Here is a 15977-nt window from a genome sequence, read left to right as displayed (position 1 = left end):
GTAGATGTCTGTGTTTTCAAATGAGAACCACTGGACCAGATGGTTCACAAAGCCTAAAACTTAGTAAGACTTTAGAGTTTAAACATTGGCCAGATCTTTGGATACAGAAAGATTTTTAAAATGAGATTAATTGCATTTCATAAAACTTTATTAAGAAGAAACCTATGCCAGTACTTCTATATAAACAATGATGACAATCAAGGGAAACACATGAGGGATCATATGTAGACAGTAACTCACATTATCCTTTATATAATCAATGTGTAATATTTTAGCAGAATTTAATTCTCTTTAAGCAAACATTTTTGCATACACCGCCTTCTCTTTATCTTTCTGTGCCTTTATCATTTGTTTGACTTTAAGCAATTCTGCCTGGATAGCTGGGGAGGAAAAAGGGCAATAATTAATTTTCAAAGCATCTACGAAACTAGAAAAACAACTAACAAAGTGCAGTTATGACTCAACTATCCTCTGCCATGGCTGTATTTTTAGCAATAATATTTAGACCTATTGTCACTCTTCTTCTGCTTTACCTCAAAGAAAGTTCCTTTCAATCACTACTACTCTGCATCATACCCAATACATTAAAGAATGTTTGGTCATAGCCACATTCAGGTTAGGGAAGAAATGCCCCAAACTTTAAAATTATAATGAATATTTTACTGTTGACCTTTTGACGAGCAATGATGTAATAGAACCTGCATCTCAACAGAAAGGGTTGCAGCAGTATGAAGGCATAGTTAAAAAGCTAGTAGTTTCTTGAGCAGAATTAAGCTCTGCATAGGGGAGGGACCTTAAATACTTTTCTGTGTGCTATATAATCAGTGCCTGGCCCAGTAACAGGCACTCTGAAATACCTGAACAAATAAATAAACATGTCAAGGTTAAGTGTACACTCATGAGAATCAATTTCTGAAGGACAAGTGAAACTTCACTACAAAATCTGCCAATTTACCTTTATCTCCTGGGGCTATCTCCTGTGCCTTCTTAAGATCAGCCTTTAATGGGGGTGGGAGAGAATTTAAGAAACATTAGACAGTAAGACTTTTAAGGTGATTATTATAAAAGAAGGAGAACAAAATTTACCAGTGCTTGATCATATTCTTTTAATCCTTGCCATCCTTGAGCTTTGCGGTATAGCGCTTTGGTATTTGATGGGTCCATTTCAAGAGCCTACGAAAAGTTATTTAAAAAAAAAAAAAAAAGTTTGTATCTAAAAGTACCTGTTATCAATTTGCTCCAACTCATTGGAGCGAGAGTACCTGTGCCAGCCAGGAATGTATTAGTAGAGGGTACCTAGTGAGTAAGGAAAAGGGTGGATTTATCAGTCTCCAGTGTGCTGCTCTGCATGGTTTCTAGCTCAAGTGGACCCAACTTATTTAAGAGAAAAAAAAACATTTTAAATAAAAGTTTAAATACAGTCGCCTTCTGCTATCATCATTGGTTCAAGGGCAGTTCAAAACCTCCTGATAACCAAAATCCAATGATACATTAAAAAGTAACCCAATTGCCATGACAGTAAAAGTCTACATGTTTATCACAGAATAATATTCAAACTGTGGTTATATAATCTGAGAACACAGAATCCAGGGACTTGGGGCAATTATACTACAAACATGAACAACCTGTAACAGGTCTCTCCCCTGAAACAAACTTTTACAACAATATATGTTATCTGCATAACTGTTCTTAAGACAGGCAACACTGAGATTTTTTTAAGATGGAGTATCACCTGCCTTACAGAAGAGGTCCCGAGGGGCCAGGCAAGCTTTCCTCTACTGCATGTTCCCTTCTAAATAATAACATTTCTTAGTATCATTCATTCCATCTACTTAAGCAAGGGGTAATGGGGAGGTTGGGATAAAGGGCAGCCCTGTGAATACTATCCAAGTACTACTATAATGCCACTAACCTGCACACCCAGGTCTTACTTTAGTTCTTGATGTGCACAGGTGCATCCTCTAAGCTTAATGTGCAAAAGCAAAACATTTCATCTGGAAATTTTTTTTTGAAACTGTCATTCAGTGTACCTGGATGGCCCTTATTAAGACAAAGCATCTTTCTGTGTATTCCAGTGGCAACCAGTTTCAACACCAAATAGGAACTGTCTGTCCACTGTGTGCTATCCATAAGCTTTGTGAGGATTGAGCTTTAAAAAAAAAAGTAAAAGCAGCCAGTGATAAGACTCAGGGTAGAGGCATTTGCATACATGCCTAACCTAGGCTCAATCTCTGCAATTCACATAAAGGTGGAAGGAGAGAACTGACTCCACAAAAGCTGTCTCCTAACCCTTATATATACATGCACCATGGCACATGCATACACAAATATAAACTTAAAATACACCAAGCCCACCATGATGGTAACATTTCTGATCCCAGCAATTGAAAGGCCAGCCTCAAGTACATAATGAGACCCTGTTTCAAAAGCCAAGACCATATATCTCAAGGATATTTCTCAGTTGCAAATCAAGCAGAAAACACAGCACACAGGCAAAAGAGAAAGCATTAGTTTTGTTTTTGAGACAGGGTCCAGGGTGTGACTTTCTGATCTTCCTACCCTACCACTACAGTACTGGCATTTTAAGTGTAGGTGACCACACTCATACCTACATTCTTAATTATTCCTGGCTCTGTGTTCATATATGTCAAACTCATAAATACAAATAAGCAGATAAACATGCTTTGAGAAATAAAAGCAGAGTACTTAGTACATGTTAGGTGATAATTAAAAGCAAAATTAATGGATTAGCAGAACTGACAATCCAAACTAATTTTAAGTCATGATTTTAAGTCACATTTTGTCAAGTTTCATTAGGGACCAGGCAATTAAAATACATTAAGGGACACTGCCGTTTTCTGACTATTGCCTTGATAAGTCAAAACCCCACTCCTCCCAAAGGTTCAACATCACAGACTTACCTCCAAACAACTGTCAATTGCTCCCTGCCAATTTGACATCTTCAATTTACAAGCACCAATATTCAGTACACAGCTTAAGGCTATAGGTTGCAGTCTAGATGTATCTGCTTTCTCAATAACAGCCTTTGAACTATCCACGTATCTAGAGAACATATTAATAAAGGCAACATGTAACTCCACATTGCTTCTTCAGTGTTATGACTAATATTAAAGGTCCATCTGGCACTTGATGCCACAACTTTTTGATGACACTTTTTCTTCAGATGCAAGAAATAAAACCCAGGTCTATGAGCCTACTAAGCACACCTTCCTGCCACTGAGCTACACTCCTAGCCCTATTTCTCCAAATGATATTTCTTACATCAATTTTCCCACAACAGCTAACAATAACTCCCACATATAACTATGTATACCTGAGGTCCATATTATATACCTTAATATAATTATGTTTAGAACCAGTATTGCTACGTTAGGACAGTTTAATTCAATGTGAAGAGGGAAAGCCCTATGTAGTGTTGATTTCAAAATATTTTGTGTATTTGAAACAACTGCCAGGCATACCATGGTACGTGTGTGGAGGTCAGAGAACAATTCTGAGGTGTTAGTTCTTTCCTATTACTGTGGATTCCAAGGATCTTGGGTCACAAGTTTGTTTGGCAAGTGCTTTTACTCCCTGAGCCATTTTGTTAGCCATGTAGCATAGATGTAACTACTGACTGAAAAGATCCCAGAAGCTGAGCCAAGGATCTGGTCCCTATAACTTAGTTTCTAAAGTTTCCTTTCTCTAAAAGCAATCAACTCTTTAGAGAAACTGCTTATCCCACATACAAAAGCAAAGTAGTTATAAGAGCAGCCTAAAAGAAAGCCCTAACACACTGACACAGCATGTCAAAATGAGGCTCAGAGATCTAACACACCAAAGATCCTGGGAATTCCCAGCACCTCAAAAAACAGGGGGAACTTATGAAAAGTATACAAATGAGGTTTCAGTGGGTAAAAGCACTGGCAGCCAAAACTGATAACCTGAGTTTGACTAATAGGAACCCAGATGGTAGAAGACTCCCACAGGTTGTCCTCTGGCCTCAACAAGTGGTATGGGTACCTACACATACATATAAATAAATGTCATAAAAAGTAATCTGAGTTTGAAGTGCTCACAGATTTACTATGACTTAACAAGGAGGAGGGGCTGGCTCCTATAAAGGCCATTCTATAACTAAATATTAAAATTTAAGAACTAAAGCTCTACAACAATCAACGTAGTAATTACACAAAGAACTTCAGTGACACTGCAACCACTGCATGAAGACTGCATCTTCACACAATCTCACAGTATCACCTATTTTCTATCTACAAAGGAGTAACTGCAATTTGCAATGGCACATCAGAATGATACCACTATAACCAATTGCTCAAATACAGAACAGGCCAAACTGACAAGTGTCTTCAGGGTGTTTTATTTTAGGAACTATACATCACCACCCTACCTACATCCTCTTTCCAAAATATTTAAGCTTAATTCTAAAGTAAAATAATGTATAAGACAACTATCTTACTAGGATACCACAAAGGTATACACGAAGGCCTGGGAAGATAGCTCAGTTGGTAAAATGCTTGCTTGTAAACATGAGGACCCAGAATTTGTCACCACCACCCCACCCAAACTCATGACCAGAGAGGTACAGCCATACAGCTGGCTGCTAGCAAGCTCCAACCCAGTAAGAGACTGTCTCAAAGGAGGTAGACAGTGTCCCTAAGGATGACATCCTAAGTTGAACTCTGGTTTCCACACAAGCACATGTACACACACAAAATTTTTTAAATGCATGGTCAAAAGATGCCTTAATAAGGAAAGTTAAGCCTGGCAACCTGAGTTCAATCCCAGGACCCATACAGACGAGAGAACCAAATCCTACAAGTCCTCTGACCTCTACTCATATGCTGTGGCACATGCATTCACACACAGAATACATTATAAACCATTTACATGAATAAATAAAAATCAAATAAAAAGACATACATTGGAGGGGCCAGTTGTGACTCATATTGAATCCCAATAGGTGGGGGTGAGGAAGTGGCTATACACACAGTAAGGCCGATCTGTGGGCATGAAGCCAGCCTCATCTACATACCAAGTTCCAGGCCAGACAGAGCTAAAACCCTGTCTCAAAACCAAAACAAAACAAACAAACAAACAAAAAAGAGACACATGGGTGTAGTGATGAGAAAGCAGCATTACAGCCAAATACACACTTATATCTTAGTGTCTGCATTCTGAAGTAGGAGGGCGGTTAAAACAGGCTACATATTTGATGTTGCTAATGTTGTCTTACTGAGGTAGTGATTTAGACTACCTTTGCTCTTTACTAAGGACATTGTGTGCTGATACTCAGGAGTAAATATGGTCTACAAGTTCTTTTTAAGAGTTTTGTAAAAACAAACATTAAAAATCCATGCAAGAATAAGAACAGGTCCCACTTCAACTTTTCTGGATTTTGAAATTTTTCAAAATAATTGAGGGCAACAAAAGAAATTTAACTCTTTGAGGGGTGGGGGTTTTGAAACAGGGTTTCTCTGTGTAGGCCTGGAGCAGTCTTGGAACTGGCTCTGTAGACCAGGCTAGGCTCCAACTCAAAGATCTGCCCGCCTATGCCTTCCCAGTGCTGGGATTAAAGGTGTGCGCCACTACACCTGGCAAGAAATGTAACTCTTTCAATAAAACTACTTATACAAACAACTTGCTAAAAATGAGTGATATCTGAGTTCAAGATAATTAAGTTTTTACATTCTTGGAAGTAATTTATTAAAAATGCTTTATTACCTTAAAACCTTTGAGTATTTCTTAATAGCCATCTCCCAGTTCTGAGATTTGAAAAAAGTATTTCCAATGTTTTTTAAGTCTTCAGTTATTAATAAAATTTTATCTACCTGTATAAAATACAAATATGTTGGATGTTAGTAAATAATATAACTTAATGCTTAGGTTCTATCATTATAATAAGCTGATCAAGCTTTTAGAACTAAATATTTTTAATTCACTTATGAAATTAAATTGTATTCATCTGAAAGTACTTACATCTTTTAAATCTATATCAGCATCCTCAGGGAAATCCGGATGATTGTCACCTGAACCATCTTTGGGGAATATTCCCCAGTCATCCCCTTCTTTCAATTCTCCACATTCTGCAATAACACACAGCTGTAAAAATATTAAATTGAAGGGAATATTTAGAGATCTTTAAGTCGACCTTTAAAAGCTATATAGCTCAGAGTCATACAGTACTGCCAATGTTACAGACTTGACAGGGATGCATCGATCTGCTATAATTACAATAATTTCCTTTTATGTACATCCCAGTTAATATGACAATGTCACTATTCACAGTATTTACTGGTTGGGAGTGCTATGAACAGTGAGTTAAGAAATGCATCACAGTGTAAGAAGCTGTCTGAGGTGATACAGTCATGTATTGTTGGTTGACATACTTCCTATGAGTAACTGGATATCTAATTCCTGCACAGTCTCGTTACTTAATGTGTCTCTCACAGTCACTCTGCTTCACAAGCATTTAGAATACACCACAACCTGAAACACGTAAGCAATTTATACAGGGTAACAAGATCTGTGCCAAACTTCTGGTTAGATAGCAATGAACTATTTTCTTTCTAGTGTGTACTATAGTTAATTACTACAGACACAAAGGCCTCACAAGTATGGGAAGACTAGGGCAATTTGACAAAGATCACTGTTAGATCACACTGAAGCTGAAACAAGAATTAAAATCTTTGTTGGCCAGAGCTGTTAATCCTAGTATGTGAGTAGCATTAGCAGAGACAAAAAGACTACTAGACAATTCCAGGAAAGCCAGGTCTACCTGTTTCAAAGGAAAAATAATTAAATGCCATTTTTTAAAAGTAAGTTTTAGAGAAAAGTGGCCAATCCAGGCTACTATAGGAAAAACATCCTAATTTCTTTCCTATTTTCTAGCTAATAATCATGGGACTCCTGTGACTTAGAAATTTTTTTGCCACAGTAACTAAGCAGATATGTTTATTTCACTGTAACTTTTTACTTACTTTGGCAGGTTTTTCACCATTCACTTCAACATTTTCAAGCATCCTTGCTACACCTAGACCTTTAATTACTTGACCAAATACCACATGTTTCCCATCCAAATGAGGAGTTGGAACTGTTGTGATAAAGAACTGAGAACCGTTTGTATTGGGGCCTGCATTTGCCATGCTCAGCAAACCCTCCCGATCATGCTGCAAAGATAAAAAACCATTAGAAGAAAAACAAGTTAGAGGCCTTATTTGAATTTCCTTTTATTGACTCTTCACCTAAAACAGATGGAGTCTAAAACTATTTACTCTTTTACATCAATTTCACTTATAAGTGTTTAAGTACACTTTTCTCTGATTTTACTTAAGAACCTTAAATGAATAAAAGAAAACTGTCTAAAAGCCAGGCATTTCTAAACTCGCCTTCTGCAAAAGATGCTTACATTTCAATCTTAAAGATGAAAATGCCATACTAAGGACATCTAGTAATTTATCTTGCTCTTTTTGTGACAGTTACTATTTTTCTGACAACACCTGTACAGTCTTCCCACAGTCAGAAATTGGCCTACGTTATGATTCTTCTTTTTCCCTAAACTGAGACCAGTAATATAGTAGTGAATTTAGACAAGTTATTCAGATAAGTTATTTCCCCAGTTTGGAAAATAATTCCAATCTTATGGCTTTTATCTAAATAAATGAACAACTCAGAAATTATACAAAAAAAAAAATCTTGCAGGGATAGAGAGATGGCTCAGAGGTTATGAGCACTGGCAGTTCTCTCAGAGGTTCTGAGTTCAATACCCAACAACTACATAGGTGGCTCACAACTGTCTATGAGATCTAGTGCCCTCTTCTGGTGTGTAGGTGTAGATGCAGTCAGAACACTGTATACACAATAAATAAATCTTTAAAAAGAAAAAATAAAATAAAAATACACTTTGCAATTGGTATGTTCAAGAGCAAGACAGCTTCTCTGCTCTTCCACTTTGCCCAGCATAGGCTTTCTGCATGCCTAGCTCTAGTGCACACCTCATAACTCCTAGGTTACTTTCCACACCTAATAAGATACCTTTTATCCCATCAATCTAAATCCAACTCAATTTTCATGATCACTTAATTTTCCCAGTGCCACAGCCAAGTCTGTTCCTTAGGACTTTCTTTTATTCAACGCAATGATCAGAAATATCTCAGTTATATCTCTGACAGCTTTGTTTGGTGCTTTTCTTTAACTGTTCACTACACAGCAGGTTTTCTTTCTTTGTCTTTCCCTGTTGCTGTCATCAATGTCATTTGAAATCTGTATTTCCAAACCAGGAAAATTTCAGCCACTTGAAGGCCCAGTTTGCCTAGCTTAAGTGATCAAATCTCCTCAGTCTCTCTCATACAAACTTGATCTAAATCTTTATTCTATCACATGGGCTGGGTGTAGTTTGACATGTTTTTAATCTCAGCACTCAGGAGGCAGAAACAGGATTATTTCTGTGAGTTCAAGCCCAGCCTGGTCTACACAGCAAGTTCCAACTTAAAGGTTTAACTTCCCTAATCTGAAAACCAAAGTCAGACATACTACAAAATCTGAAAATTTTGAGCAACACCTCTCAGATATCAGATTAGGGATGCTCGACCTATAAAATCTAGGTAAATGTTTCAATGTCCAAATAACTCTGAAATCTGAAATAGCATTTCATATAAGGGACAGTCATCTATCAAAGTTATATGAACAAATATATTCAGTCTACTTAGCATTTACATGGATATTATTTATTATTATCCTTTACTGTCCCTTATAGTTCATCCTGACTCTGAGGTAAGATTAACAGCCTCTCATTTTTTTTTTTTATAACCTCTTTGTTGCAGTGACAGAACTGAGCAAAAGAAATTTTCTTTCCAAGTCACCCTAATTACCTTGCTTATATTCCTCATTTCCAAAGACATCACTTTACTTTTGTACTTACATGTCTGTTCTTAAAACGGGAATGGTGCAATACACCCCGAACATTAACCATATCCGCTAGGTGGAAAATCCCCTGACATCCTGGATATTAGCGATGGTTTTGTTGTTCTTCAAATTCAAGGATAAAGATGCACAAGTTACCATCCTTACAATAATGAGAACATTTTTTCCTGGGATCAATTTTGCCAGATAGGAGCTTTAAAACTCACTGGCTTAATTGAAGCATATAAAAACTGTAGTGAAGTAAATACAGTACTTTTGCCAAAATATCATACTGGCCAGGTATGATAATGTTTATCTGTCATTCCAACACTCAGGAGGCAATTCAAGAGGATGGTAAATTCAAGACCACCCTGATTTACACACTAAGACCCTGTCTCAAAAAGAAAACTGTTACCTGATAAATCCTTTCCACATTAAAGATGCATATTAAACTGGAATGTAGCTCAAGTGGTAGAGAACTTGCCTAGCATCCACAAGACCTTGAGCTTATCCGTGTCTAGCACCACACACCCTTAGAAATGTTTATTTATGAGTGATACATTAGTAAAGTATAATCCATACCAGGCTTACTAACACAGGTTTATAATCCTAGCTCCTAAGGAAGGTAAGTAAAGAGGATTGGGAATTCAAGCCTGTCTATAGGCTACAGAGTGAATTTAAGGTTAGCCTGAGCAACTAGGAAAGACCTAGTCTCAAAACGAAAAATGGGAGGAAGGGTAGCTGGGGGGGGGCAGGGCAGAAGAAAGGAAGGACATCAATCTGGTCATACTCAGGTATTTTTTTAATGTCTTAATCCAAGTATATTTCAAACACATAATTTTTGTGTTAGGAAAACAAGAATTTTCCTTTACCTTATAATGAAAATTTTCATCTTCAAATTTTTCACCATAAATACTTTCTCCACCTGTCCCATTCTGATTTGAGAAGTCTCCACCCTGAATCATAAACTTCTTAATAACTGCAGAAAAGAAATATGACTATTAGTAACTGAGACAGAGAATCTCAGCAATGCTCACTAATGAGTGAGCAATAAGACACTCCATAAGGATGACATCGATAGCGCACCTGTCCTTTGTCCCGTTTCCATCCCATCAATGCTACCTGCAAGACTTCTCACAACCTAACTCCAACACACTTTTACTAATGACTCCAAAAAATTAGTTCTCTGAACTAATTCAAAGATACCCCCTATAAGAGTGTTAACAAAACACAAAAGGCACACTTAGTTTTGATTATTATGCTAACTCAACTTCCATTTTATAATTGCGTGATAATCTGTCCCCTTCCAACAATGAACTGCTTAAATAGCATTTTACTCCTTGAAACTATGTAGATACTTGCTCAATCATGCCTGCTAAATAAACATTATCCCTAATAGTGTTGAACACACAATGAGGATTGAACCTAAGAACTGGTATATGCTAAGGATGTATGCCAGAGATTTTTGTATATTTAATGACAATAATCTGAAACCCCCCCCCATGTTCAGAGAACTCAATGTTCACAGGACTCAGCATTTGGCTATTCTGTAGCAATAAACATATACAACTAGTCAAGAGAAAAAGTTGAGAGGTATCCATGCCCCACTTCCTAGGGCTTTTCCCTCTTATAATAGTTGTAGACTTCTCCTAGCAACAAAAATGGAGAAAAGTTATCGATAATTCTGCCCAAGAGATACAAGCAGAATCCCAGCACCCAAAGTACTTCCTGGATCCTCATCATCACAGTATTCTCTGCCTAACATTTTCCAAAATTCAAGACTAAAAGGCACATGTCTCTTATCAATTACATTTGCAAAAATAGTATAGGCCTAATCATCAACCTTGTGATTTAAGGAAGGGCTCAAACGCCAAGTTCCCTACTCCAGCCAACTGTTCTTTTAAAGAAGTGTTAAATCTACTGTGTTAACTACTTTCTTTCTTTTTAAGCATTTTTTGCATATATGTATGGGTCTATGTAAATGTATGCCATATATGTACATGTGCCTGCAAAGACCAGGTATTGGATTCCCTGAAGCTGTAGTTACAGGAGGTTGTGAGTCACCAGACATGGATACTGGGAACCCATCTTAGGCTCTCTCCAGAGAGCAGTAAGTGTTCTTAACTACTCAGCTATCTCTCCCTTCCCATGTTAACTGTTTTCTAAATACACTTTTTCTAGCATACTTTTATATCTTATTAAATATGAAAATAAATTAAGTTTAAATCATTTTTTTTAAAAAAAACCAATGTTCATTTTTTTATAATAGTATTTTTAAGAAAATTGAACTACTGGGGTTGTGTAAATCAGGAATAGTAATACCCTGGATTCAATTTCCTGCAATACAAGAAAATTACTGATATCAAAATCTATTTGTTTATTCATAAATATTTATTGTTTACTTTTATTAAATGCAAAAATAAAATGGTGAGAGCATACAGCTCCTGAACTTATGACTATTGTAAACCTAAAAACTACTGGGACAACAGTCAAATAATCTATGTGAATAACAGTTTGGTCACACATTATCAGGGTGTCCAAGAAATTAAATAGTCAAAGACTTCTCAAACAATTCTCCCCAGCCTGTCAAATGACTTAAGGTCAGCTTATTTATCTGTCATGCTTTTTCTTTCAATGGTTTGAAGAGGAGAGTTAGAGCCTAGTGAAGGCAGGTTGTCCATTTCCCAGCAGATAAACTTTAGTGTGCTCCCACAATCAATCCCACTGTTCACAGACAAGCCTTTATGACACTGAGCTATCTATCACCTGTGTCCAAGTACCCTTCAAGAAATTAAGTTGTTAGACCTTTGACCCAACATTACATTCTTCTTTAAAGCTTCTAAGAGCACAATTGACATCTGTATGAGGATAACCAAACAGAGGAAGTGTATTCACATACTTCGGTGAAAAGGACATCCTTTAAAATGGAGAGGTTTCCCAGTTGTGGATCCAGTGCCTTTTTCTCCTGTACACAACGCACGAAAATTTTCTGCAGTTTTGGGAACAATATCTGCAAACAATTCTAAAACAATTCTGCCAACTGAAAGAAAAGGAAATCATGTTATTGTGTAAAGTAACTAAATGGATAAACAAAGAGGGGATAACTAGTATACCTAACCAGTGGTTAACACATCAATGAGTGACTTAGTTCTCTTTTAACAACTTATGTGAACTACAGTCACAGATCTTTTGTGCTTGCCTCTGTTTAAATGAAATTATATATTCCTTTGGCCAACATCTCCTCAGCCCCTGGTACCTTCATGCTACTTCTCTGAGTTCAACTATTTTAAGAGTCCATGAAGATGAGATCCTGCAGCAGACTTCTTTCACTCACCATGATATCCTCTAGATTCGTCTATGCAATCATAAGTAAGACTTCCTTCTTTTAAAAGGCAGCATTATATTTTACCATGAATATGGACATTGTATGTATTCATGCTTTGACAGACATTAGACTGGTGCTTTATCTTTGCTACTAAGAATAATGCTGCAATGACACAGGTGTGCATTAAACTTCATTTTTCCTTGGATATAAGCCCAAACATGGAACTGTTAAATTTTATTGTCATTTTTCTAATATCCCTATTTAATCTAAGGGAAGTTTCATATATCTAAATCTGAATATCACACAGATTATAGCCAATTATAGCTGAAGGACACCATGAGTACAAATGATTTAAAACCTAAATCATTTAAATAATATCCAGGTTTAAAAAAAAATTTATTCTATGTGTGGTGCTGAGGCAAGCAGGGTGGACATCATGGGACTACTTCTGAAGTCAGGGTTGGTGGCAGACATCTTTGCCTGCTGGGCTATCTCAATTTCAGTGGCTACCTATTAAGAATTTCTTTGTTCTTCAAGACAGGCTTCTCTGTGTAACAGACTTAGCTGTCCTGGAACCAGCTTTGTAGACCAGGCTGGCCTCGAACTAATGGCCATAAAGCCAACAGAAGACAAATAAATAGCACAGGAATGGCCGGGTTGCCTGGGGCTTTTGTATCTTAGCAGTTCTCTGTGCTCTGTGGAAATTGCTCATTGCAGCTGCACTTTCAACGACCCAAAAGACAGTAACAATAGAACCTTAGTTTCCAAACAAAGTGCATGCACATCTAAATTTGTATGTGTTCCCAGCTCAGTATATCTGGCCAGCAACTCTATAACATGTTTCAGAACAAGCCCAATTCAGTTACAAAGTAACACATCTCCTACCTGGTTCTCTAGGGCTTAAGACAGCGCGTCACAACCTCCCAATGCGGAGGCGACCCCTTAATACTACAATCCCTAATGTGGTAATTCCCGACCATAAAACTATTTTGTGGCTACTTCGTAACTGTACTTTTGCTACTGTTATGAATCGTAATGTAAATATCTGATTTGTGACCGCTTAGCTCTGAATCCAAGGCAACCATACACTGTGACGCTCAACTCCATAACGCCAAAATAGCAGAAAGGATCGCCTACCTAATCGGGAATGAGGAAAAAGCACTATTCAAGTCACTTTAATTCGTAAACGACACCGTGGCTCCCGATGTATTTCGTGCGCCCCAAGTCCGATGGCGTGACTAGAGCCTGCATGCATGCAGATATCCAGAGAGTACCCGAACTATTACCCACCACCCTCGTCAAATCATCCTATTTTACAATAAATGGCGGTACAAAGGTTGCAAGGAAGTAAGTGCGACCAAATCAAGAGACAAACAAAAACAAAAACGTAAGGAACGCCACAATTCCTGACGCAGAAAATTCCAGAAACTTCCGAGGGAACTAGGGCATCGACTACAAGGGAGCAGGCTCAACCTGAACTCGTGGACGCCAGGTCTTGCTCCGGGTAGGATCCAGGCTGCTATCTCCCTCCCTCCCTACCCCAGAGACCCCAAGCCGCAGAACAACCATGGGGCCGAGCAGAGCCGCAGCCGGCAGGCCCTGAGCGCGGGAGCCGACCGCGCCGCTCACCTCGCTCCCCGCCGATGTCCACATCAAAGAAGACCCGCGGGTTCTTGATGTTGGAGGGCTTGGCTGTCGGGGATGGGTGCGACATCTTCACTACAGGCGCTGGGAAGCGGGACCAGGGCGCCACGTGCGTGAGAGGCGGGGGGACAAACTCAACTCGGCCGCTGCGTGACAAGCTGGCGACACGCTGGAGGAGCTACTTCCTGCGCGCAGCCGGAAGCTGTAGTCTAGTTTCCGGTGTCGTCTCCCTCTCCCCCGGTTTCTGCGTGTGGTTGCTGTGCGCCGTTTTCGCGGTTCTTGCCGCCAACTGCCAGTAATTGTTCCGAAACTCAGTTTACTCGTCCAAAAATGGGAATAAAAAGGTGTCCTTTGAGCGGACACGATGGCTCCTCGGCACCTAACGACCTGAGCTTGTTTCCCGGAATCCACAGGGTGGGAGAAAAGATGTTATCTCCCAGTTGTCAATCTGACTGTCACGCTTACGTCGTGTCATGCACTCAGGTGCGCGCATAAATAAAGTTAATTTTTTAAATGCCCGCCTACCCCGGGAGGTCGTTTTGAACATTAAAGACATAAGTCACTTGTCAGCATGCCTGACATAAATTTGTGGCACCCAGTTATTACTATATTGTCATTGGCCATCACAATGTAAGTGACCCAGTCTAGACCTAGGGCTCTGAACAGCTGACGTTGAGAACCCAGGAGAGGATGGTTTTGACTTCTGTTAAAATTGCATACGCTTATTAGAGTCTACTACATCTTAAAGCTGTCGTGGTAATCTCAGCACTGAGCAGGTAGTGGCAGGAGGATCCAGGCAAATTCCAGGCCAGCATGAGCTATGCAAAAGTAATCCCCTTTTCAAAAATAAAAATTAAAGTATATTTAAAATGAGTACCTTTGGCACATGCCTGTTATGCCAACGGTTAGATCCCAAGCCAGGAGGATCAGTTCAAGCTAGCCTGGGCTGTATGAAGAGACTCTCCAAAAAGTCAAATATGTATGTATGTATGTATGTGTGTGTATATATATATATATATATATACATATATATATATAAATTTTTTTACCACACACACACACTTATATATAAGACAGGCCAGGTGGCACCTTTCTCCTTCCTGTATACTCAACACTTACAAGGTAGAAACACGAAGTCAGTTCCAGGTCAGTCAGGGCTACAGAATGAGACCTTATCTTTAAAAAAACTGAACAAGCCCAGGTTTGTACCCAGCACCTGTAATCTCAGCACTAGAGGCAGAAGTATCAAGATTTACAGGGCAGCCCTGGGCAACATGGAACTGTCTCAAGTCTTTTTTTTTTTTTTTTTTTTTTTTAATATACTACCTGTGTATATGAGAATGCAATGTCACCTCATGATATCGTCTAATGTTACATTTTTTTTTAATTAAAAAAAGAAAAGGCAGTTCCCAGTGCATTTTTTCTGGCCATCAGAGCTCTGTGAGAGAGCCATACCACCTAGATACAACGTGGTGTTTACCTCATCACTCTCATCAGAAGTAAGAATGTGGGGTGTGACTAGCGACTGCCAGCAGTGTCTTTTGAAAGAAAAGCAGGTGCAACCGAAACCATCGATACCATGTGATAAAGATTCCTTCCTGTGAGCTGCTAGTTTTAGGGTATGTAAAAACTTGAGTTATACAGCACTCAGGATGCTGAAGAAGGTGGATCTCTGAATTCAAGGCCATCCCTGTCTACAGAACAAGTTCCAAGACAGGATCCAAAGCAATACAGAGAAACCCTGTCTTGAAGACAAAAAGAAAGAAAGAAAGAAAAAGAAAAAAAGAAAACTTGAGTTATAAAGACCAACTATTTCCTGTTCTGAACTTGCAGCAGGCTGTAACATTATATGCTGAATAGAATTAAGGACTAAAGTTGATTTTTTTTTTTTTTTTTTTGAAATACTATCTTGCTATGCAGCTCTGACCATCTAGGACTCACAGTGTAGACCAAATTGGCCTGAAACTAGCAGCAATCTGTCCTGCCTCTCCCCCAAGTGCTAAGATTGGATGTACCACTAAGCTCAATGTACACAACACTAGACTGAGATGTAAACATTCTACCAACTAAGCTACCTCTCTAGCCCTAC

General features: G+C 38.5%; 1 protein-coding gene across 1 annotated transcript; it reads right to left on the bottom strand.

Annotated features, from left to right (window-relative positions):
- Positions 1–126: 126 nt before the first annotated feature.
- Ppid (peptidylprolyl isomerase D) lies at positions 127–14028 on the bottom strand. Its single transcript, XM_051199322.1, has 10 exons — positions 13874–14028; positions 11819–11959; positions 9792–9898; positions 6999–7187; positions 5998–6120; positions 5743–5849; positions 2922–3063; positions 1087–1173; positions 956–998; positions 127–380 (listed from the first exon to the last, which is right to left on the bottom strand). The coding sequence occupies exons 1-10, from the start codon at positions 13956–13958 to the stop codon at positions 292–294; spliced, it is 1113 nt and encodes a 370-aa protein (XP_051055279.1). The 5' UTR covers positions 13959–14028; the 3' UTR covers positions 127–291.
- Between the last annotated feature and the right edge of the window lie 1949 nt (positions 14029–15977).

This window comes from Phodopus roborovskii, unplaced genomic scaffold (genome assembly GCF_943737965.1).
Source record: "Phodopus roborovskii unplaced genomic scaffold, PHOROB, whole genome shotgun sequence".
In the NCBI taxonomy this organism is placed as follows: domain Eukaryota; kingdom Metazoa; phylum Chordata; class Mammalia; order Rodentia; family Cricetidae; genus Phodopus; species Phodopus roborovskii.
Note: the sequence above shows the minus strand (reverse complement) of the source record. Positions and strands in the feature narration are given on the sequence as shown.